At 42.8% G+C, this 24626-nt stretch overlaps 1 protein-coding gene across 2 annotated transcripts in view; it reads right to left on the minus strand.

Annotated features, from left to right (window-relative positions):
- The window catches only part of NECTIN4 (nectin cell adhesion molecule 4), a 132985-nt gene extending 111766 nt beyond the window's left edge, over window positions 1-21219 (minus strand). The window contains exon 1 of one of the 2 annotated variants that reach the window (XM_069218272.1): window positions 20736-21219. In XM_069218272.1, coding sequence (XP_069074373.1) covers window positions 20736-20790 — 55 coding nt within the window. In that variant the 5' untranslated portion in view covers window positions 20791-21219. The remainder of the gene's footprint in view (window positions 1-20735) is intronic. The other variant, XM_069218274.1, reaches the window with a different exon arrangement.
- Window positions 21220-24626: the final 3407 nt, after the last annotated feature.

Genomic DNA, 24626 nt, shown 5'->3' on the forward strand with positions numbered 1-24626 from the left:
TGCCTGAAAAAGGCAAAGACATTGTTGGCATCTACCATGCTTGATGGAGATGTTGAGGCATCCCTTGGCACCGTCTGTAGACGCAAAGACACATTGTTTATGGATTAGCTCAACAATTGGACCAAAATTCAAGTCCCCACAACCTTAATGCACACAGAGCACATTGTCATTGCTTGCTTTACATACTTCTGGAAGCTTGGGGTACATATTACTCTGAAACGTTATAAATTTACGGGGTCAACTACAGTAAATGTTGCATCACTACTCTGATGTGATCCACTCAAAGTCCTCCTTCTATTTTCATGAAGGGTTTGTTTGCACAGTGTTAGCAATAAAACTTTAAATAAGAAATAAAACAACACTATATTACTATGGAGATAAATGTTTCACCTGGTTGCACTTTGGTCATTGCACAGATTTCTACGACATCTCGATAAGCGAGAAGCATGAGCAATTGAAACTGAAGTCATTGACACATTATTTAATTGAGATAAGAAGGGAAAGGAAAGCAAAGAGTAGTAGTTAACCTCGTGGTAAAAGTAACAAGTGAAACTTTACTGTTTTATGACAATTGTTCAGTATTTTTGGTCAAAAGAATATCAGTGCTCAAACAATATATATATTTTTTAAAACATTTATCCAATGCTATTAGAAGTATTTATTCTTTATATTTTTGTCATAATTTAGGCGGAAAGATTGGCAATAATATTTATTGCATACAGTTTCTGGTTGTGTAAGATCCCAAGGATCTCCAAGAAATTATCTTTATTTTGATTATATCAAGTGTCTACAAAACGACAATTTATTTTAGAAACTGTGGCGATGCTAAAGAGGGAAATGTGGCCCTTATTCAGGACTCATGGTAGATCAATGGCCATTGTGCTTTCAGGCTCTAGCAGGGTGCAAAGTAGGTTTTGTGAACATTACATTTGCTTTGCCATGACCAAATTTGGCGATCATACTGTGCCTTTTGCCTGATCTGTGCCACCACAGATTATGAAAACGGAATTGTGAATCGGGCACAGGGCATTTAAAGACTTGCCTGTGACCAGGTCAGTTTGTGGATCAGTGCCGTGTGATGTAATGTGGGAAGATGGTATAGATGCTGTGGGTATTGGTGTGAAGGCTCGGGAAGGATATATGGGATGAGAGGATAAATATAATGAGATAGGATGGAATGCATGGGATGGCACTGGAAACAAGTGCAATTGATTGGGATATGACAGGACAGGACAGGATACTACTAGATAGGCTAGGGGAGATCTTGATTAGCAGCATAGGGATGGTGCACCTTTTGTGTGCACTACAATCCAGGAGGCAAGATAAGTTTTCTTTAATTTATTTTATTGAGGTATTCATAGTGTGCAGGTTTAAACCCAGTGGACCGTGGAGAGCTGAACATAGCAACAATTATACATTTGCTCTTTTGCCGCTTAGGTGCCTGGTTTCTAGTTTATCGATTAGATTAACAAAGGTTAGAGACCAAATAAAAAAGACTGCAAGACTTTCTATGACAAATTGTTTTTGTGAGCCATAATAGGAGAAGCTTTGTAAAGAGTCTTTGTGGAGGATTGTTTGAAATAAATCATTTTCTCAATGCGTCTTTGAAAGATTACTGAAAAGATGGGCCAGATGCATTATTCCTAGTCTCAAACTAAGAGTGCAATTTGCACACTGACTTATTTGCACATTCAAAATGCAATTTATGATGCGATCTATATACTAATACTAATGACGACCAATAAAAACTGTGACTAACACATTAGTATTGATCCCCTGAGACTGGCTGCAAGTGAAGGGGTGGGGCCTGCAAGGGACAATAGATCTCAGTCAGTGCATTTGCATTCCCTAATGAGATATTTAAAAGCAGCCCGTGTCCATTAGGCGGACTGGTGTAGCATTTAGAATAAAAGATTGCTGTTTGGGAAGACCTTGGGGAGAGCGGGCAGTGGTCCTGCTCCACCCGAGGCCACCATCACAGTTCCCAAAGGGAAGGATGGTGCACAGGGACAACTTCCACTTTATGATTCAGATACTGCCCCACTAAGAGGTGTCAGTAGCAGGTGAATGGTTTGCCACTGCAGTTGTGTTCACAAACAATTGACACATTCCTCTTCAGATCACAGAGAGGAGGTAGATGTGACTCGGACAGGGCCACAAGGCCATATTGAGACCAGATGGTATCTCCAAATTACAAAACCTTTCACAATGTGTACTTGGTTGTGTATGAAGAAAAGACTGATGCAACCTTCACCCCCAAAAAACATTGTTTTGTGAATGAGTGGCATTTCTTTGATTCATACACCAACTTCACTATTTTGCGTATTCAATACCTTGCTCGGTAACCTGTTTTTAGGTCTGGCTCATCCAAAGACCTCATGGTAAGAATACATACAGAGACACGTCAGGAATACACAGAGGAAAACCAGAGACTGCTTAAAGACATGGGCCTGTTCCTTTGGAATGGAGATACTGATAAATGCACTTAGATAAAGCGACAGCCATTCACACCCTCAGGGACAAACAACCAAAAAGTGACTGTTGCATAAGAGTGCACATATTCGGTGCCTGCGTGTTAAGACATCCTATGGTAGCAACGCTAAATGGAAATGGGGGGACTCTTGGCCCACTGAACACACTTATGTTTGGCTGTAGTCACGTGATGCAACTAGTTCTATGTAGTCCCACCATTGGATTACCCCACTTACACCAGGCAATCGTCTACAAGAGTCTACAAGCCAAGAGTGCCAAGAGGCCTTCTAAATGTCACAGACTGATCCATGAAAAACCATCATATATATATCAATGAACCCAGGCAAACATATTTTGAACACACACAAATATGGATTACCAAAGAAAACAAGTGTAAATCCACCTTTTAAGATTACCAGACATGCACTGACACTTGCAAATGAAGAAAACTGCACACCTGAGTTAAGTGTAGGTGCACAGTCACATAACTTTGTGAATTAGGCCCAAAAGGTACACACTGCAAGATTAAATTACCTCATAGTCCTCAATTACCTAATACATCTCAATTTTGTCTCTGGCAATATCACACTTGGAGATCAGTTTCACTCTTAGGGTCAAACACCCATTTACTTTAATAGAGACTGATATACAGAAATAAACATTTTCCTTCGCAACCGATGAAAATGAGATACTAATCCTTCTAGGTCCCATAAGACCTTAACTCCTTTTTATCAAAAGGGAACAATTGTCCTAACTTTGTCAAGATTTCCATTCAGACCTGGTAGACGTGGAAGAGAAGGAAGAAGCTACAATGAAATCCCTTTCCAAAAAAATCCCACTGAATTATTAATGCTTAGCAGTGTTACATAGCAAAATAAACAGGGGCAGCGTGGAAGTGTGGGTGGGGTGTGTTTGATTCAATTAGTGAAGGCGGATCTGCAGGCTTTTGTGGGTGCGGACAACGTCACTGGGTGTGGGCATCGAGGATGAGCACTCGAGCTGGCTCTTTGTTTTGTTGTTAGGCGGCGTGCTTGGGTGCCGAAGCTCAGGCTGCTCACATTGTTGAACAAGGGAAGCTGGATGTGCTTGCTTGGTCTGGCAATCTTCCTCCCCAGGACAGTAAAGTGTGGTCTGAGATCCGAGTCCTAAACCCATCATGCAACCTGACTTTGGCAGATAAAAAGGATTCCGGGTAAAGATCGCTTGACATTTAGGGATCGTTGCTACAGAATCAACCTTTCTCTGCAGTTAAGTCTAGAGAGTGCTCCCTGGAGTTCCAGATAGGAGTCAACACCATCTATCTTCTTTGGTCAATCAAACCAGTCCTTCACCTTCCTGTAACTTCCCACCTGCATTAATTTCAGGTTGGTCTGATGCTTAAGCGCGGTGGCTCCAATGGGCCGTTAAGTGGCTGGAGTGTCTCCATTTTGTTCCTACCTTAGTCATTCCCATCACCTCAGTTGCAGTTGCTTAGCTTAATAATGACATCCTCTAACATGACAGACACCTTTTCTGTACTGAAAAGGTACACTTCCTGCTAATTCGCCACGCATGCAAAATACTGCAAGGCGGCTCCTCGTTGTATGATGCGATCTTAACTAGCCAATTGCGTAAACAATTCACTAAATAGTTTTGGCATACCTGGTGACTAAGTTTAGGTGCATGTTCTACAATAGTTGAGTGGACCGTGCTCCCAATGTAGAGATCTAAATGAGTCCACTTTCACTGAGTCAGCAGGTTACTCTACTGTAAGGTTGATATGGTGAATACAGTTGAAACAGGTGGTGACCACACCAGTTGCCGAAGTGCCAAGATGTCATTCAGTTGCTAGTCTGTGCCAAATAAGACAATGCTATTATAACTAGTTGAATCCAGAAGAAGTGTTTTTGTCATATGCAAGCAGCTTTTTTTGGAGGAGTATTTATTAAGTGCCTCAAATTCACATCCAAAGAGTTCAACATTCATAAAAGAGGTCTAGATGGGAACGTCCAGCTGCACCATGCTTGGGAGATAGCCTCTCATACCACTTACTGTTAATTTGGCAAAATCCATTTCTAAAAGGGCTTTATCTCAAAGAATCATGTTTTCTCTCAACTCATGCCTAAGCACATGTGGTAACAAGCAGGGCTCAGTCATGCGACCCTTGTGCTTTGATCTGTACATTCCCTGCAGCAATCAGGGCACCATGTGGTCGCACCAGGCGCACCTCATGTTATCAGTCAGGCTATGCTACATTAGGTTACGAGAAGCTCGGGCAAAATTTTCATTACACTTGAGTAAATCTTGTGTTACATTTACACGAAATCCCTGAAATTACGTGATTACGCCTGCATTTCGTAATTAAGTGCGTTGGAAGCACGCAAACTGCCTGAACACGGGCAGCTGCTGTTTGAGGTGCTTGTGCTTTTTTGTGATATTTTTGTTCCTGAAAATGAGTTCTCTCACCCAAAATCGACTCATTTCTCACTAAAATAGTGCCAAATGGGATTTGCATTTTGCATAATTACGCATAATCTCAGCAATATATCATGTAATTATGCCTATTCAAATCATTCAGATTTCATACACCATAGGCAGACTGTCCGGGGACGAACTTGTTACCAGAAGTAGACACTCTCCCCAAGTGTCCATATAGAGACAATCAAAGAAACACAGGGGGAAGACAGTTTAAAGGATTAGGCACTCACCAGAAATCACCAAGTTACTTTATGAATAGAACAGGCAAGGGCACGGTGCTCTTGGCGGGAGGGTCCTCCCACCCCTCCAAAGTTTTTCCAAAGAAAAACAAGACATAAACAACAAATGTCAAGGCACTCGTGTATCAATACAGAGTCAAAAGTCCATATCCGTGTACGGTAAGGTCCTCTTTACATAGTCAAGTACAGCCTAGACCGGGAGGTGTTAACATGAATCCAATTTATTCTTGAAGTCTGATAACAGAAAACAGCCAACACGTGTTTCGTCTTAAGAGAAGATAATCTCATTGACTTCCTCAGGGCTTATTGTATTAAGGGTGTGTGTGAAAGCATCTCCATATCTCGAAAGTCACAAAAGGACACGGAGTAACGTGTCCAGAAAGCTTTTACGACTATTGGATATATTTGTCTTGACTTGACTCCTGGCTTCTCAATCACTTCTTCATATGCTGCCCTGAAAACAGCCATGATGGAATCAGAGACAGTAGCAAGTAACTCGATCTACACAGTCTCAGGAGCACTGCTCATCCAATTGAGAATACCAACCTGCACATATATTAACTGCACAATATCGACTACCAACATATTGTCAGGCCACGCATCATAAGGATGTACAGATTTACTATTCTGCTCACCTTGGCAGGTCGCTCTCTATAATATACTTTTATATTATGGCAGCACGCCCTCAGGAGTCTAGAATTTGTAATATCATGGAATGATGTGTAGTATCCCACCAGGACAAAAGCTAGCTTCTTTAAGAGGTTCCAAGCATTCTACTTCCTTATATTAAAAAATATTAACTTTCCTTCAGATAAAGGCAGAAAACAACCAGTAATTGAAAACACTACCTAAGAAAACTGTAGGGAGGGGAGAGTGCAAAATGACCAGAGCTACCGGCTTTGGAAATGCAGAACCAGGGTCAAATCCAAGCATCAACCCAGCATCCTGTGATTCTGGCCAAATCGTCATTTAATCTTTCTGTGCCTAAACAAATATTCTGACCTTGTGAAATGTAATCTGGTTCTCACAAAAAGTGCTCTAATGCCCTTAGACTAAGCTTGCACTATATAAAACTGCAAAAAAAAATACAAAAACAACAACCTTGATCGGCGAAGGATATAAGGGAAGAAGAACAAAAAAGCAGAGTGATAAGAGCAGTTAAATAGGATGGCTCTTCCCAAGCACACAGTACAGTGATTTTTTTAATTCTATGTCTTTGTTTGGAACCTCTCTGCAGGCACAAACGGCCACAAAGAGATGCGTGTAATCAGATTTCCAGTAAATCAATTTTCTTTAACACTTCTTCTGAAAAAAACAATTACTCAGAAGCCACCCCAGAAGAAAAAACAGAGCATCTTGATAGAATCTCTATTTTGGGTGTGTAATACAAGTTAACGTGGGGGGGTATGAAGCAGATGTGTCCGTACGCATTGAAACATGCCTAGAGGAAAGATGGCAAAGAGGGATTTTCAGGTACTTACAATGAGAAAGGAAAAAAACATAATCTAGGTAGGGATTTTCAGGAACCTTCAATGAGAAAGAGACAAGTTAGGTAGGCAAAAATAAAACAAAGGCTAAAGTGAGGGGTATGAGAGTAAAAAATAAAGATTGCGGCAATGTGTACTAGGGTAAGAAAAAAATAAAAATGCAGGGGATAGGGTGACCACCTCCCTAGAGGTCATTATGGATTCTGGTCCATTCTTACCTTTTATGTAATAGTCTAATGTGTTCTGGGTTTTGTAATCATGTTTGCTGACATTGACCTAATTAGATTAACACTTCAGAATTCACTGATCTGTGGGTGAGAAGTACTAAACTGGACACATGGTTTACCGCATATAAGATGCCTTCGGAGACTTTAACGTGGCATATAATGCATTATAATCTTAATAAATTCAATCTAATCCTCCCCCCACCCTCACAACTCTAACCAGCAAATTGAGTCACCTTTGAAATTGAGTTACAATGATAGCTAGGTCTATGACCAGGTCCCAAGACATACCTAGTTAAACGGGCCATGATATACAGCCAACTTCATTTCTGCACGATTTTATTGCAGAACTTGTGGTTTACTTATAGAGCTAAGAAACAACGTATAATAATGAATTTTCTGAAAGCAACCACATTTTTAAATTCTGATTAAAGAAATTGCACACCATGCCATCTAAAAAAGACTAATTGCTGATCATTTGTGCCTAAAAACAATTTGATCTGAAGTGAACACTTAAAAAAGAACTAAAATATTAATACTAATAATAGTGATTAGGGCATTGATGTTATTAAAAGTGATATTAATAAATAATTATTTCAAGCACTACAATAATAATCATATATCACATGCTAAGAAAGGAATGAAAGCATATGCTAAGAAAGGAATAAAAGCGTATGATAAGTGTTAAAAAGCAACAGAGGAACAAAAGCAATAAGATGTAATTGGCAAGAAAGAACACAAGTAAGTTATTTGGGGCTGATTACTAGTTAGCGAGGAAGAAAAATGAGAACGTGAAAAGAGGAAATTAAGATTGAGTTAAGAACAAAGATCAAGGGGAGCCTTAGCGAGTGGATCGATAGGAAACTGACGATTAGGAATCCCCTTGTAACAAATGGACCCAAAGAAAGGGGGTACGCACAGGACATATTGGGCAGGGTAAACGAAAAAGAGGCACTTAATACAAAGGGAATAGATAAAAGTGAGAAGCAAGAAAGACAGACATAAGAGAAGCAGAACTGCACAGAGGAATGATATGGAAAGCGAACGGTGGCAGTGGAGGGTGGATATAAAGATGAAGACACAGAAAATGAGGAAAGATAACTCAATAAGCTAAGAGATAGAGGAATCTCAGACTGAGTTCTTCAACTAAGACCTGAGACACATTCGGCTGTCTTGCCATATGTAAAGAGTCCATTAGTTGCTCATGCTCTTTTGATGAAGCCTTTTTCACCTTGGAGCCACCTTTCTGATTATCGATTTACCAATGCAATCGCTTTTTACCCAATCATCATTCCTCATCATTTCCAAATGTGCTACAGTGCCATATAATATCACCTTCCCTATTGAATTCCCAGAAAAACAATTGAGTGAACTGGACATATGTAAAGTTCACAGTGGTATGTTATATTAAACAGTCAGAAGAAATTAGAACAATTTAGGATTTTCAGCTAAAATGAGGTAATTGTGTGCTTTGTGGCTAGGCATTTTTACTGAAGTGTGGGTTCTGACCTCCAGAACCCTGACATCACCCTTGAGAAGTTGATCCCCACAGAAAAATCAAGATGTTTGATATAGCATTAAACTCTTAATATTACTCCATATTTATGAGGGCTTAATTAGGTCCCCTAATCTACAAGGTGAGAGGCAGATGGGAGTCTTGTGAGAGGTCACCTGCAGTTTGCCTCTAAAATATAAGACAATCTGAGCATCAAAAACACTGAGGAACTGATCACAACTAGATACTGTTGGTAAGCTATTTAATATTAGTTTTATGCTTTGATTTAGTTTGTAAAACTGAGAGTAGCCTATTTTAAAGATGCTCACTTTATAAATACAAGGGCGCCGAATCAAACAAAGTAGTAATGTGCCTTGATGTGCTGGTTTTAGGCTCCAATACCACCAAGGTTGGAAAATGCCAAATTTCCTACAAACTATTGAATTGCCATTTTTTAATTGTTTATGTTTTTCTTTGATTATGAAGTAGGTTGCCCAAAAAGCTGTTGCAATGGCAAGATTAAACAAGAATCTGTCAATAGGTAAGGAAAACAAAATCAGTTTTACGGTCTTGAGGGGTTATGGACATTCCTCGCCTCTACAGAAGCTTTGTTAATATTTGTACTCAGGGTTGTTGGACGTTTATTTGTTTGCTTCCACCGGGTGAACTGCAGTACACAAGGAAGTGACAGTGAGTCTACGCTGGCTAAAGGTGTGCTTCGTGCTGGAATGCAGGGTGTAATTTTCATTGCAGTGTGCTTGCCAATGGAAGCCTCTTCCAGTCTGCAGGAGGTTCCAAGCTCTCATGCCCTATGATTCATGTATCTTTGTCGCGGCTTGTGGTTTTGTATGTTCATTTAAACACTGTGTTGGCTATTATCGGTTGCACTCAGTAACTCCCATGAGATGGTTGCAAAGGGGATGAGCCACACCAGGCAACACAATGTCATGTGTGAATATCCACTGACACGCCTACACTCCAAGCAATGGGCACACAATATCAAGATCCAATGATCCGAAATGGACTTGATGCAACACAAAGAGAGATTGTCAAAATTCACTGATCCGATACGCCACTCTGTGCAAATCAGCAAGAGATGTCAACATCCAGTGACTTGATACACCACTCTGTGGGTTAAAATGAGTGATGTCAAGATCCAGTGACCCCTATTAGCACCTGAGGTCACTCACTTATACTCAAACATCACTTACCAGCACATGTGACTATGACCTGTGATGCATACGGTGATATACGGTTAGTGCCATACCATGTTAGCACAAAGAGAAGAAGTGGTAAAACAAAAAATAAAGTTTTTGCAAATCAGTGCTCACAGTTTAAGCTTCCAAGATCTGGAGGCATATTATTACATGGATTGTACTACTTCTACTACTACAACACAGAAAATTCATTCAAAGATGAGCCCTAGTTCAGTGTCCAAGTACCTGCCTGTTCCTTGTCCAGAAATTAAGGGGGAGAGAGGCTATTGTTATTTGAAGTACTGAATGAAAGCCAAAAAAGTAGTGTGTATATATAGAAACATGTTACGTTACAGAGATTTTGATGTGAGCAGGTGTGTCTTAGTCTTTGGGTCGCTTGAATAAACTGAATTCAAGGAATAAGCCTGGAGTTCTTCTGGCTTAATTGTTGCATTCAGAAGTAATCTAAGAGTACCACAAGCGTAATACTCAGTAGAATCTTTGTGGGTCACAAGACATAAGACTGATGGACTCATCGTGTTACATAGATGACACTTCACATGCAACACAGCCGAATAACGAGTGAATTGAAACCATTTGTAATTTACCATAAAGATGAGCTACAGCTTCTTGAAGAATGCAATACTCCTGCTGTGGTCTCAATTCAACCTGTAATAATTAAAACTTCCTGAACTATGTCTTCGTCCCTCTGTGCCACTTAATTGTTGTTGTTGCTTTTGTGTGGTCGATGAGAGCCGCAGATTAGGCTAACATCTGCCACCTCAACCATAGGATGTACTTAAACCATTGGGTGTTGATTTCACAAAGAAGAATGATTCAAAGCGTATGTTATACCTCTATGTTACATGATTCTTACATAGTGAATTACATGTTCTTTAGATTGCTCATCAGCCCTTTTGGCCTTAATGTGTTAGTGTGTTTTGACCAGGAGGGAAGCTGTTTATGGGGTGGCGGCTTCCGGTTCCAATAAGTCAAATGTCTAAAGCATTATTGAAAAGATTGATAGATAAATTACCAGAAATTGAGCAATCTGATGACACAGAGATCCTGGATTCTCACTCTGAGGCACTTATCATTCACCTAATAAAAATACCTATATTTCGTGATAGTGCAATACTGAATTAGGTCATTGTCAATGTGGAAAGCTTTAGAGCCGTCAGTGTATAGACACTCATCATTGCTGTTCCAAACCTCCGGAGCAGTCATCCAACCTAACTACAGAGTGGGTCCCATATTCTAGGTGGCAGAGTCCAGTGCAGTTCCAGGAGAGCCAGATTCTTTCAAGATCTTCAGAATTGCCACTGATCATTTAATGAGTTCCAATCGGATTCATTGGATGTACAATTTCCGTTGGTCGATGTCATTAAAATTTAGCCTGTGTGTGTTCCTCCTGATTCCATGTTGGCAATGCCTCAAAACTCCATTTTAAATCAATTACATATTTGGTGTTCACACAAGAGGTATAAACTAAATTTATCCTTTTAATATTATATATAAATTAATTCCCCATGACACACCAAAACATCTCATAAGCACATCACTATGATCAATGCAATAATTAAAGACCTTTTTCATTATTGCATGAGGTGACTTCTGTAAGGCGAAAGCAATACCAGCTGTTTTTCGGATGTGCTGCCATAAAATAGGGACACCACCTCCTTCCTTTTCATTACAAACATTGATACCAACACTGAACCCTTGTGTGATCCTTAAAACATTCTGGTTGTCATAGTCTTGTTTTATTGACCAATTAGACTAACGCACCTGAACTCAATGATTTGTAGGTGAAATGTTCAGGACTGGAGACAGTGTCAATCAGGACCTGAAGCGATGTGGTCACCCTACAGTGAGAGAGTACATGATCTGTCACTGCAATATCTGTACTGCAGAAGCTGCTTACATGTAACTGGAGACTGGAATTGAAGACTCCGGTGCTTTCTATTACTACAAGATGAGCTCATCTGACTTCTATGAATTTTCTAACCTGCAGTGGGCATCCTCTGAATGTTTACTCCAGCACGTCTGGCTGGATAAGGTGAATATTTCTAGCATGTTTGTGGTAGGTCAGGTGTTTAAGTGACTCAGCGAGAAGCTAACAGAATAGAAGGTCCTGCTTGGATAGCTCCTCCATGGCATCTCTTCTGCCAGGCAATGTTTTACAACAGTGAGGCAATGTTTGTTTGCTTATCCAGGATGATCTGTGCACAAGCGTCTGGAGAGATATGCAATGAGGGTCCTGGCAGCCGAGTCCTTGCACTTTGACCTGCAGTCTTGCCTCCATGAGGAAACAGTGCAAGGCTGTTAAGGCTGGATGACTGTGGTGGATGGAGGCGGAAAGGGCATCCCAAGCCCCTTCGCTGGAGTCTTTCTGAGGTCCAAAGATTTGTTTGGGAGTGTAAGGGTTTCGGTAACCCTCTAGGCCCTGTTTTACATGCAAAAGGATATGCAAGCGGATTGAACCCTGCAACTGCATCCCATTTTTATCCACAGAAATACATTTCAATGATCTTATTTAATGTTATTCAAAACCAAAAAAACACTGAAAGTACATACTTTCGAAATTAGGTGAATTCAGAAAGAATGGGTCCATGAATAGGTTACAGGGCTTTGTTTGGGTCAGGCTGAAGGTTAGAGTAAATGTTAAGGCCATATTCGAATTGCGCGTCTTGGCTATGATCTGTACTTAAGCTCCAACCTAAAGAAATACAAAAATGGATAAAAGCAATCATTTACGCAGCAAACAGTGAAAATTACACATTAAAATAAATGGAATTGTCTTCTTTGGCTAATATCTTGCGCTACTCTGTTTCAAATTCGCACGGAGTAAGACAATACCCGACTTTCTTCCATCTTTTGGTCTTTATTTTGATTTTTAATTGAGGTGAAGCTTAGTTTCCAATACCCACAACTCTCTTTGCTCCCAGAGCATCCTCAGGTCCACCTGGGACCATTGTCTTGTAGTCCCACACTTTTAATTGTTCCAAATCTGACCTGTTCTTGTATAAATCATCAGATGACACCCAAACTTCATTGTGCTCCAGTCATTCAATTGAGGACTTGCAACAGTGTTTCTTTTGTGAATGTTTTACAGGATGTGTTCAATAATGTATCTCTTTCTCGGCTGTCACGCACACACTCCTAGTTTACATTCATTTTACCATTTCACCATGCGATCTCTGACACTACTAAACAAAATTGTGCTTCTCATTTAGCAGTGTGTGAAATTTTTATTCTTTTGTGGCCTTTCTGTGCTAACAGCCTTCACTATGTTTCTCTTGTTTGCATGATTCAATTTACTGCCTTCCTCAAACTCTCGTTCCACATACAGACCTTCAGAGAGCCTCTTTGTCAACTGTGACATCTAAATATGGCCGTCGGTAACGCCCCAGCCTGACGGCTAGGAAGAGCTCTCCATCATGGCGGTCTTTGGCTCAACCACAGTACATCTAAATACGGAGAGTAGAATACCGTTGACTTGGCAGTCTTCTTGGGTCCACTGCCTACACTAAATCAGGCCATTAGTCCAGAGACAGGTGTTCCTTTTCTTTAAGTGATTTGGCTTTCGGATTAGGTAATGGGCTAGGAGTCAGGTTGCGTGTGTCTCCCACTTGACACCAGTGAAGCTTGAGTTGCCATGTGGCCTGTGGGATGTGAAAGGTCATCTCGTCTTCAAGTCGAAGGGAGCAGAGGTCCCCTTGGAACCTCTATATTATTATTATACAGAGGATCCTTTGCTCAGGTCAGAGAGAAGACCTTCTCCAGTGATAGACATTCTGTCTTCATGTCTGGTGATATCATTGTTTGCATCAGAAGCAACGTGCAGGGATGTAGCTTTAGGGAGGTCTTGTGGGTGTTACACCCCCTCCTAATAAATGTATTTTCGGATAACTAGTTGGATACAGATGCTTACAGTCGGGTATTGTGAGATACCAGTCGTATTACACCAGGGACGTTTGTACACACATTCTCTCCCTCTCTGTTTTGAAAGTCCTAAAAATATTGGTTATTTTACAAACTATTGTGTTTTCTCTATTAGTACTGCTACCAATACGTAGTCCTCGCCCTTTCTACTGAAACTTAGGCCCCTCTTATGCACCCTGTGTGTTATATAATGTATTTAAACATTACATGCCAGCTTGATTGTAGGAAAAAGCTGAAGCTCACAAGTCCCCAATCTACTGGCCAAGCTAAGCTTCTGCACTCGTGTCCTTCTCCCTCAGAGGTTCTGTTGAGAGCTCCAGAATGAAGGAATCTTTTGTCATATCAAACAGGACATCCATCTCATGAGGTCCACAGTGTGTTTGTGCCTGCAAAATGTATATAGTGTAATTGTTCAGACAACATTGAACTAAATTTGGCATCCATCTGCATGGCCGCCTACATCTGCTGTTCTTAGGTTAAAAACAGCATTATAAACAGGCTCTGTTCTTCTTTTTTTAAGTGATGCACTTCATTTAATGCATCGTATGACTTGAGCAAACAGATAACTTTGTGGTCTAGCCTGCTCTTCTGCAAGCCTGCTAGATACACTTCAGCACGTCAACCCTGACATGAAGGCATTCACCACAGTACGTGCGAGGCAAGTCCTCTTTAGAAAGCCACAAAATTCCACCCTTTGGATTGTTGTGCAGCTCAGTGGTGACCTGGAATAACGCTAGTAAATATTCTTAATATAACTCTAAACTAAGCTATTTTAACCAGTGGAAGTGATATTCCAGATCTGGAATCCATTCAGTTCTCTAAACCAGTGGTTCCCAACCTGTGGGCCGGGGACCCCTGGGGGTCCGCGAAGCTTTCTCAGGGGGTCCGCGGCTGCTTACATTTTTTTATAATATTAGGTCCCAGGTATCCGTAATGACTCCTTGGGGGTCCCCGTGTTCCAATAATGATTCAGTGGGGGTCCCCGGGCTCCAGTACTGATAAAATGGGGGTCCATAGAAGTCAAAAGGTTGGGAACCACTGCTCTAAACACATCTAACTATTGAACCAGTTATTCTCATCTTGGGCCCATGCAGAATGCTATTGGGTTACCCAACAACATTCTCTTTCTGCCTTGACCAAAACAAACACTTGAGGACCACCTGTGAGATTATACATGGACATCAAAGCCTGGCTTCATGAGAAAGTATGCATTGTGCAACACTGCAAACTCAATCATTTCCAGGTTGAGCAGCCCAGCTGGGATAACTCTTTTAACACAGCACTTTATGACGGCCGTCAGCTTGTTTTGCTGGCTTTGGCAGATAAGGGAACTGTGGCACCAGGTGGTAATTTGATTTGCCCAGAATCACACAATTTTAGGTAAGTGGTAAACTGAGATTACAACTTGGGTGCCGTAGAGACAAATACCACAACATAGTCCTTGACCCCAAGTGAGTACTTTCATGTCTCTTTAAGCCTCATTCTGAGGTTTCTGTGGGACAACCTAGGTGGTGGCAACATCTGTCCAGCATACAGTGATTGATAGAAAAAAATTCAAGAAATCAAATAAGTCTTGCCATTTTGTGAATGGAACAATTGTGTTTTTAGTTTATAATTATACAGGCTCTTTCTAGCCTGCGATTCCACGAGACTGTATCTCATCATATTATACAATACAAAACATAAAAGGGCATACAAGTAAGCAATTCCAGTGATCAAATAAAAATCTATGACTTTGGAAATATCAGAAAGGTGTGACCGGTGCACCAAATGATCTGGGTACTGAAGCCTCCAATATGGAATCTTGTTCTTCATGTGGATGGGGTGTTGTGGCCTTATGTTGACTATTGTGTGCTCCATGGAAGTTGGCTGCTGTAATCTCAGATAACATTATGTACTCCAGAAGTGTTGAGTACAATAGTCTCCGGCGGTGTGCCCTATACCTCATTAAGGCAGGATGCAGTTGTTTTAAACACAGTATAATGCAACCAGTTTGGTAACAAATGTGTTGATATTTGAACGTCCCTTTCTTTAATTGGGATGTGGATACGACACGAAGGGATGACAAGAAGGAGAATAATGCCTTCAGTCTTGTACACTTAATATTTGGCCTATACATAATGGAATTGAGATCAAACATATTAATTGCCTTGATAAAGCCCTTAGGTTATACTGTAGAGCGAAACATGTGTCTTGGAATTATCATCCTGTACAGTAAAAAAACAACTTCAGCAACATTGTCTCATCCTCTGATAATAAAGGAACTATGAAGTAAACCAGGACTGAAAAAGAAAGTTGCATTCTGTAGTTTAAACACAATAAATAAATGAATACACAACTAAATTAAGGGGAATTTCAGGATCCACACTATTCTTGTTTGATGACTTATATTATTTGGGTATAGAGGTCATTCCAAAGGGACTCTTTGAGAAGCAAGCCTGTTCAAGAGCTCTAAAACAGTTTAAGCTAGGACGTCGAGTGACCCCTGGCACCAAAGTCACCCTGGAAATTTCAAGGTCAGCGATCATTTTACATACACTATGAGGATGGGATGTTGCAAACTTGGGTGAAACCTCATGAACATCTTACGGATCCAGCGCAGGAGTTTCAAATGTATTGTGCTTGATACCGTGAAGATGGATGCTGCAGGCTCTGACTGATTCTAACAGGCATTTTGGGAGTTTTTTGCTGCAGTTTCAGATATAGGCTCCATAATGCCACAAAAATTCCTTATTGTAAGGTTGAATAAAGCCTCCGCACACCACAAGGATAGGGTGTTGTGGCTTCAGATGGAGTGTGATTTATATCATGAGGGCCCGGCACAGCAGTCTCAGATTAAGTACCTTCTACACCATGAGGATTGGGCATGGTGGTCTCACCTGGGGGTACTTTATACACAATGAGTAATGGATACCATGCGATTAGATACTGTGTCGCATACACCTTTAAGGCTGGGTGTTGTAGCCTAATATGAATTCTTACACATGTATCCAAGAAGAGTGGTTGAAAAGATATGTTTTCAGTGAGGGTTTCCAATGGCGGTCTGCTTCTTAGCAAGATACACTCAGAAGGGCTCTGGAATGGTCAGCTGTGTTGACATACCCTGACATCCAACTCTTTGTAACTGTGTGAGATGGAAAGCCTTCCCTTGTTCCCCTACTTGTAGTTGAGACAAACCTTCAGTCACATCTTCAGTACAACTACATTGTACCTGAAATTATGTTGTCGGTGCACAATACCGCTCTTCCCCTAGTCAATTCATCAACAAATATATGTATTGCAACATTCACAGCAAGACCCCACCATTGTGACACTATTTTTGCAAAGACCTGCATATACACTTGTTCTTGATTCAATATCAGCTATGCAGAGGCATAACTACTATAACTGCTTCCACCACTTGATCAAATGGAGTGATCTTAGAAAAGGTCATCACCTCCTGTGCCTCCTTTATCTGGTAAGACAGGAAATACATCTAAACAGTTTATTTGTTGGCTTTAAACAGTATGAGGTAGATTGACCACCACTTTGAACCTCTGTAAAGTCACATAAAGTGATGCCAAGTCCTGAGTGGTAGTTTATTTCCAGAATTTTTTCTTTCTTGTGCTAGAAAAGTACACTTTTTTCCACCCACTAATAGGACTTTGGGCTACTTTGCGTCAAGGATGAGTTATATGCATGATACCTAGGAATTCCAGCTCCAACACACTTTTGTGCACAAGTGCCGGGGAATGGGGAATTAGTAGGCCACATGTAAATAGAGTTCCTCCATGGGCAACGCAGCGCTGCAACTTTTGTTGCTGCTCTATATTTTAGTAAACCTGGCCCTAATTGTATCCATTTTATTCAAGAAAGGATTGGATATCTCTGGTAAAAGGCACCCGCATGGGTTCCCCAAGTCAACCCCAATGGTTTTCATGTGCATGCGTCGCACGGAGGCCGGGGATGGCGTGCCACGGTGTAAAACAGAGGTGCCTTGTTCACCAAGGCCCAGGACCCGCCCTTATTTTATGAGTAAACAACCTTAAGCGCACGTGTGCTTAATAACCGGCCACAGAGTGAGCCACCAGAATGAGCAAGCGATTGACAATCCCTTTCATAGACCATCAATTTGCTCTTTCTAGAAGGCCTTGGGTCAAAAGAACTAGTCACGGAGACTGGATCACCCTCGCTTGGATCAAGAGCTTAGAGGGACCACAAGGAAATCTGAAAAAAGAACTCAGAATAAAGACTGTTCAGCCTAGGATTGGGGCTGCATAAAGGAGTATCAGGTACTCAAAGGGACCACAGCACTCCAAGTGACATAGCCATCCATGGTGCAAGCGGTGCAAGCGGTGCAGCGATACCGGGCCTACCGAATCCTGATTATTGGTGTATTTTACTGGCCAAGTAGCAGTCGGTCGAGATGCCCATATCCCTTGCATGCACGAGGCCTGGTTGCACCTTAGCTACACCACTTGCAGTAGAGCCATTTCCCAAAGATTTGGCTGCACAATTGTCTCGCTGAGTAGGCCTCCTGAACCCCCAAACCTTTGCCTAAGCAGGCCTACAATAGATATGGTTGTGTGTGGACCCGAAAGGAAATTGTTGCTTCTGTGAGTAGGATGGGCTGGGGCAGAGTCAATGATGAGTCTTGTTGGTTGTTAACCTCATGACTCATCAAGTGGAGAGTTGCTCAATAGGCAGAGCGAGGGCTGGTACAGGTGCAGAGGGAGTGTTCAAGGTGTCACAAACAACCTGGGAACAAGGAGGGAGCCTGCGACGGGGCAGGACAGAGGGAGAAAGAACTAGCAAAATGACCAGGTACAGGAAACTGACTCACGGGAAGCACCTGTTCAGCCATGACAACATGGTTCTTGTGGAAATATATCCTGTCTCCTAAAAATGTGATTTAGTTGGTACAACCACCCAGAATAATTACTTTTACCTCATGGTCAACTTCTGCAGCAATCTCAAGGAGTTTTGAGGTCCCTGGGAGCCATATCAGTCAGCCTTGGGGTAACCTTGTGGGAAATTCAAGGAGATTTTGAATCTTTATGAACATATTTTTGGTGTGTTGGTTGCAAATAGGCCGAAAGGTCGTTTCAGGAAAATGCGTGCCATTGATATTAGTGCCAAGAACAGCCGATGCGATCCATGCCTCTTTCAGGGACAGTTACATTTACGGAGCTCTGGCGTCACTGGTGACAGCACTGGGGATAGTTGTACCCAGTGGGTCCATTTAATGGGATGTGGAATACTATGGAGGCGTTTCAGGGCACGTGGCACGTGTATTACGTAGCATAATGGAGCCTCTCGGCCAATTCGGTACCCTTCTGGGAACTGGGCTAGTTGGCGCTGTCTATGTCGTATGAAGAGAGGGGCGGGAGGGGAGTGACATCACGAGAGCGTGACGGCGTTTGGGTCAATCCTCGATGTTTCTAGGAAACTTTTCTGAGGTAAATCAATCCAGTTTATCAGCATTTCCCTTATCTGATTTTCGGCATTCAGCCGAGACAGATATATTGGCTCGGAATACCCAAAACTTAAATTGACAACAGCGCGAGGCAAATCACTCTCAATATAATAACAAGTGATGAAAGTAAAAACATTGCGGCAAGGAACTCCCTACATTTGGGACATAGAAAACCCCTACAATTGAGACACTGAACACCCTACAATTCAGACGTAGAACACAATTGAGCCATGCAACACCCTACAATTGAGCACTTTTCAGCACTGTAAAGGATACGGGAATTGAAAAGGAAATATGCCGAGGCGTGAAGACAAGGTAAACCCATTGAACAGTGCCAAAAATCTGAAAATAGCCGTGTTTTGTTGAAAACACACACAATAAAGACCACAGAGCCTGTCATTAGACAATTGTGCCTAGTTCGCAGCTTGGAGGGTTTTTAACAACAGGCTTAGAAATAAAATTGCATGGAATTAGCTAATGATGGTGCGGCGCACAACTGAAAGGGAACAGAACTTGGATTGTTCAGGGGGGAAATGGAAAAGAAAACATCAGGTGGTGCCTCCAGCGGTCGTTTTAAAAAGCTCCTCGAAGACCATGTTGTAGTGAGTTCTGTCCCGGGGTTGTCACTATATGATGCCACACCTGACCTTAGAGTGAATTGCATCATACTGACCCCTCCGTCGGGCGGCTGAGTGGACTCATATGGACTCAGTGCAAATGTGTTTGACCTCGAGGTCACAGTTTTAAAACTAGAGGGCCGACTCATCAGTTCATCCTTACGAGGTCGATAAAAAAGCATAGGTTTGATTTAGGAAACATCTGCCATGTGTCATTAGCGCTAAAAAAAAACGTAACTAGGGTCAATTTAGCGCTCTACAAGTACACATTATGAGACGCAAATACATTTCACAATTCGGAGGTAGCGGTTTGACGCCTATGGGCATAATGTGCTTTATACATTTAAAATACTACTGAGAAATAATAAATACTACTGAATTCACAATTAAAAAAAATGTATATATGCTTTCCAGTGTTCAGTGTTGGCTGTGAATGAGACCAAATGCATGATCACATTTTCGAACACGGTGTGCCCACTCAGCGTCTCATCCTCATCAGGTCGACAAAATGCTTGCCTTTGATTTAGATCATCTTTTAGGTGTCACTGGCGCTACGAGGCTACATTGGGGTCTACATAGCGCTCTAAAAATACATGTTATGCGAAGTAAATAAACGTCGAATTTGTAAATTCAGCATCGGTGCCTGTTGTGTTCCGTGCTGGGTGTGAATAGGACCATGTGCAGTGGTAAGCGCTCCCCTCCCCCCCCCCCCCCCCCCCCACACACACACAAAAAAAGCTCGCAAAACATGAATGTCGGCTCTGAGATCGGAACATGGAACCTCGTATTACTGATTTTATTCGCTATTCATGTGGAAAAACGTTAAACCCATGAATAATAACGCCTAACAGACGTTGCACCTTATTTATTATCTGTAAACGAGGACGCGCATATTTAAGACAGTGGTCGATCGTTCAGATAGCGCCAGCACAGTCGCTGAGGTTTCAAGGCGCTGCAAACAGACTTCCAAGACAACTAAACTAAGTTTACTGAACTGCTGTAAGCAAATCTTAGGAAACCCACCAGGCGCCAGGTTCAAGCGTTCTGCCGTGCGCGTCCATCAAAAAAACAAGCGCTCTAACAAAAGAGTAGATACAGCTCATACCGGGCGCTATAAAAATACAGTAAATATGATTCGGAATGTTTCGTACCTTCAAAGCTCAGCAGCAGCAGTACAATAGTCCAGGGGGCCCCGGAAAAGTCCATTTTGCTCCCGCGTCGACGGCCCGGGTGGAGAAAGGTGGCAGGTGGATTTTCTCCTGAGACCAGCGGGCGAACAAAAACACCTTAATGCCCCTAAAGGTGTCTCGGCAGGTTCCAAATGTCCGCCTGAGGGAGAAGAAGGCCGAGTTTTTGGAGGGAAACAGAGAAAATGAACTTAAGAGCTGGCAGGGCAGATCCTGTGGACAAACTTTCCCACGTATGAACCCACACGGAGCTCTGTCCAGGGGCAGTCTCCCACCAGGTGCGGGAATTGCACGTGTGCTGGGGTCCCTTCCGCCGTCGCTCTCGTCGCCACCTGCTCTATAGACCGAAAAAGTCCGTCAGAAACGTCGTTAAAAGTGCTGAAAATCAAGAAGGAGAGCTGCCTGTTCCCTTAGCGCTGCTGCAGGCATAAAAAAGCATTAAGCGCTAACCTGCTTGACAGGTTGAAACAGGTGTTTCTAAAAGGGGCGGGGCCTGGCGGGGTGGAGGGGGGTGTGAGGCCCAGCCCTGCAGAAAACATACAAGACTTGTCTGATAATTGTTCGCCATAATTACCTTATTGTCTGCAGGGCGAGGGCTGGACTTCGCACCGCTCTGAGGCTGTTTTCCTGGCACTAGGAGTTAAAACCCGGACTCTTCCAAAAGTAAATGTGTTTTTCCAGTTTTTCCGTGTGAGAAAATTAAGACGAAATGTTGATTCTGGGAGCTTTAACTGAACTTCAGACTCGTCGCTCACCCAGACTGTGGTCCCAATGTTTTTCATAGGAGCACAGCCGAATGCCAGAGATGCCAACATCAGGCATGCCTGGCATTGATTCAGTGCTTAATTTGTAAATAAGCAGGTGCCGGTGCCCAGCGTTTACCTCCCAAACAGGCGGCTGCTGCATTGAAATGTGCGAGCACAGAATACTGAGGCGGCGTAAACCTGAAGCCATCACGGGCCTCTTCAATCCATTTACTGCCACTCCAGCTCACTCTTGCAGGTTTCTACTTTCTCCTATAGTAACACTTTTTCGTTTTTCTCTTCCTCCGTCTTTCCCATACGTGCCCTTTACTCGCAAATGCTTGAGACAGAAAAATAAGTGCCGGCCCTTAAAAATAACTGCCGGTGCCCCGCACCGGAAACTGCAAGCACAAATTAAGCCCTGCATTGATTCCATCTCATGCCCCTTCCTTCCACCACCCTGCACTTCCTGCATCTTTCTGTCAGGCGTGCAAGTTCTTTTTCATTCCTGTTTTTCCCCTTGTCATAGTTTCCCTATCTTTATTTTCTCTCCTTCTTCCCACCTGTTGTGCCTTTGTCTGTTTTCCACTGTGTCAAAATCACTTGATTAATGAACTTTTGCCCTGCTGATCCGGTGCTTAATTTGTGGTGATGGTTGCTGGTGCTGGGCACAGGCGCTCATTTTTCGGGAGTTAGATTTGTTTTGTTTTTTAAACAACCCATGGAGGTATCGGAGTAGAGTGCCATGGATGAATGGAACAAGATATCTTTAAACTATGTTATGAGGAGCTTGGTGGATTTGACTCGAATTTGCAATGTTTGCTAAAATGTATTGTCTCCCTTGCAGTCTGATGTATAGGAAAAACACTACCTCAACTACCTCAAAAAAGAAACCGAATGTGTCCTTTGGTAATGTAATGGGTGCTCACGTAAAGCGCCAATATCTTTCGGTCGAGTTTGCGCTATATAAAAACTGCAAAAACTAAAGGAACTAAACTAGGTGCTTTTTCAAAGGGCTGTATGTAACATGTAGATTAGTGGTAGCTGTAACCTCCGGGGGTATGTGGTAGGTGGCTTGTCTGGAACTATTTCTAACCTTAAGGTTAGTGGGTGGCTCTAGTAATCATTTGTTTGTAATTATTTTAGTAGGCGATAGGTGCCTTGTGAAGTTATAGATACTATGAAAGGAAGTGGCTGGTACAATACGAGACAGTATGTGTGCTGTGTATGTTCACTTGAGTGCAAGAGTGCCTTCAATGGCACATCACTGTGGCTGGCATCTAGGTGTAAACTCTAGTCACTCTGATGGCTTGTGTTGTGGGACTACCAGCTTCAGAGTCTCTCCTGCTGTGACAGACACCCTTCCAAGAGGAAAAAGAGAGAGACAAGTGTACACTTCAAAAGAAGCAGAACCCCCAACATAAAACGTCAAGACCCAGAACTTAAATCACATTTGGTGTCTGGAAATGGACCATAAGAAGGGGTTTGAGACTCACAATGTGTCATCTGTCAAGAAGCCAGATGGGCTGTGTGAGGAGGGGAAGCGCTACAAGGCTTCTGCCTGTGACCAGGACCTGGGGCCAATGCCTTCTAGTCTCCCTGCTGGGTGAGGGGGACATCACCCTGGAAAACCAAGACCACTTGCTCTAGAGCCTGGAGCACCATTGCCTGCCTGTTTGCCAAGATCAGTGTGCCGTGCGAGGAGGAGGAGGAGAGTGGTGGAGGGAGCGAGGCCCAGTGGGCAGCCCAGGAGAATGGGCTCCCACAGTGAGGTGTGAGGAGACGGCTACTACACCCAGCAGGTGGTACCATGTGCAGATAAGAGTCAGAGTCCACTGTATGTGAGAGGGGGCCACCATGAAGATAGCCATGAGAGGACTGCTGTGTGGGACCAGTGAAGCCATGTGGTACCTGTGGCAGAAACCTCGTATGCCTGGAGGGGCCACTGTGAAAGTTATTGGCAGATTAGAAGAGCCAAAACCTTCTCTGCACCTATCGGCTACCTCATATGCCAGGATGGGCCGCTGTGGTACGGACTACCATGTGGTGAGGGCCGGCGTGCCTTGGCAGGTGGAGTTACGGCAACACTGTATGCCAGGAGGGGCTGCTGATGCTTTAGTGGTTCGGGAGGATCAGGATGTCCTCCAAGAAATCTGAGCCTTGACCCATGGGTCACCACAAAGTAGCAGGAGTGAGAGGAACTGTACCAGTGAAACTGAAAAAAGACACCATGTATGCATCTGCATCACCAGGACCCCAGCCAGAGCGCAGCAATGTAATTTCCCACCCCAATACTTACCTTTCAGAAGAAGCACCAGAGCACCTTGGATCGCAGCTGGAACAGGCCGCGAATGCTCAGTAGAGAGCCATGGGTAGCCGACTGCCTGCACAGGACCAGAGCAGTGTGACTTCCCGCGGTCGGGGCACTCGCTGGGACACTGCAAACCTCCTTGTTAGTGAAGTGGCAGGTACGACTTGTTACAAGTCTATTGGCCCCAGGGGAACTTGCTGCTGATGGTGCTGTGTTGGCAAAACAGTTCTGACTATTTTATGAAGAATTAGATTGAACTCTAGATTTAAGGGGCCTACTAGTGCGCTTTCTCTAGATGCGGCCACCAGTGAATGGGGAACGTCTGCTACCACTTTACAAAGAGTGGATGGGAGAGGGATTTGCTAGCAAAACAGTAAATCCCCGACCTCAAGAGGAAATGCATTATTTTTTTATATATGTTTTAATATTGTTTTAAAAGTGCAGAGTTAGAAGTAAAATACTTTTTCCTACTGTAAAAAATAAGTATTTGACTGGACATTGATTTTATTGACATTGTTGTCTGCTCTTTGAGTTATGAGTCATGTTCACTGACCTGTTTTCACACTTCCTCCGAGGGAGCTTTGCACTCCTCCACCATAGCCACCACTAAGAGTCAAGTGCAGAAGGGGTACTTGCCCCAAGTGGCTCAGGATCTATAGTAGGTCAGGCCCTAGGACATCAGGTATAAAAGGCCTCAACCGTCACAGTTGGGCCCAGTAACCTCTGCAAGCCCTGTGGCCTTCTGAACGGGGTTTAGGCAGTGTGCCTAATATCAAGAGACAAAATAGTGAATACCTAAGT

The sequence above is a fragment of the Pleurodeles waltl genome, chromosome 12, assembly GCF_031143425.1.
Source record: "Pleurodeles waltl isolate 20211129_DDA chromosome 12, aPleWal1.hap1.20221129, whole genome shotgun sequence".
Lineage (NCBI taxonomy): Eukaryota > Metazoa > Chordata > Amphibia > Caudata > Salamandridae > Pleurodeles > Pleurodeles waltl.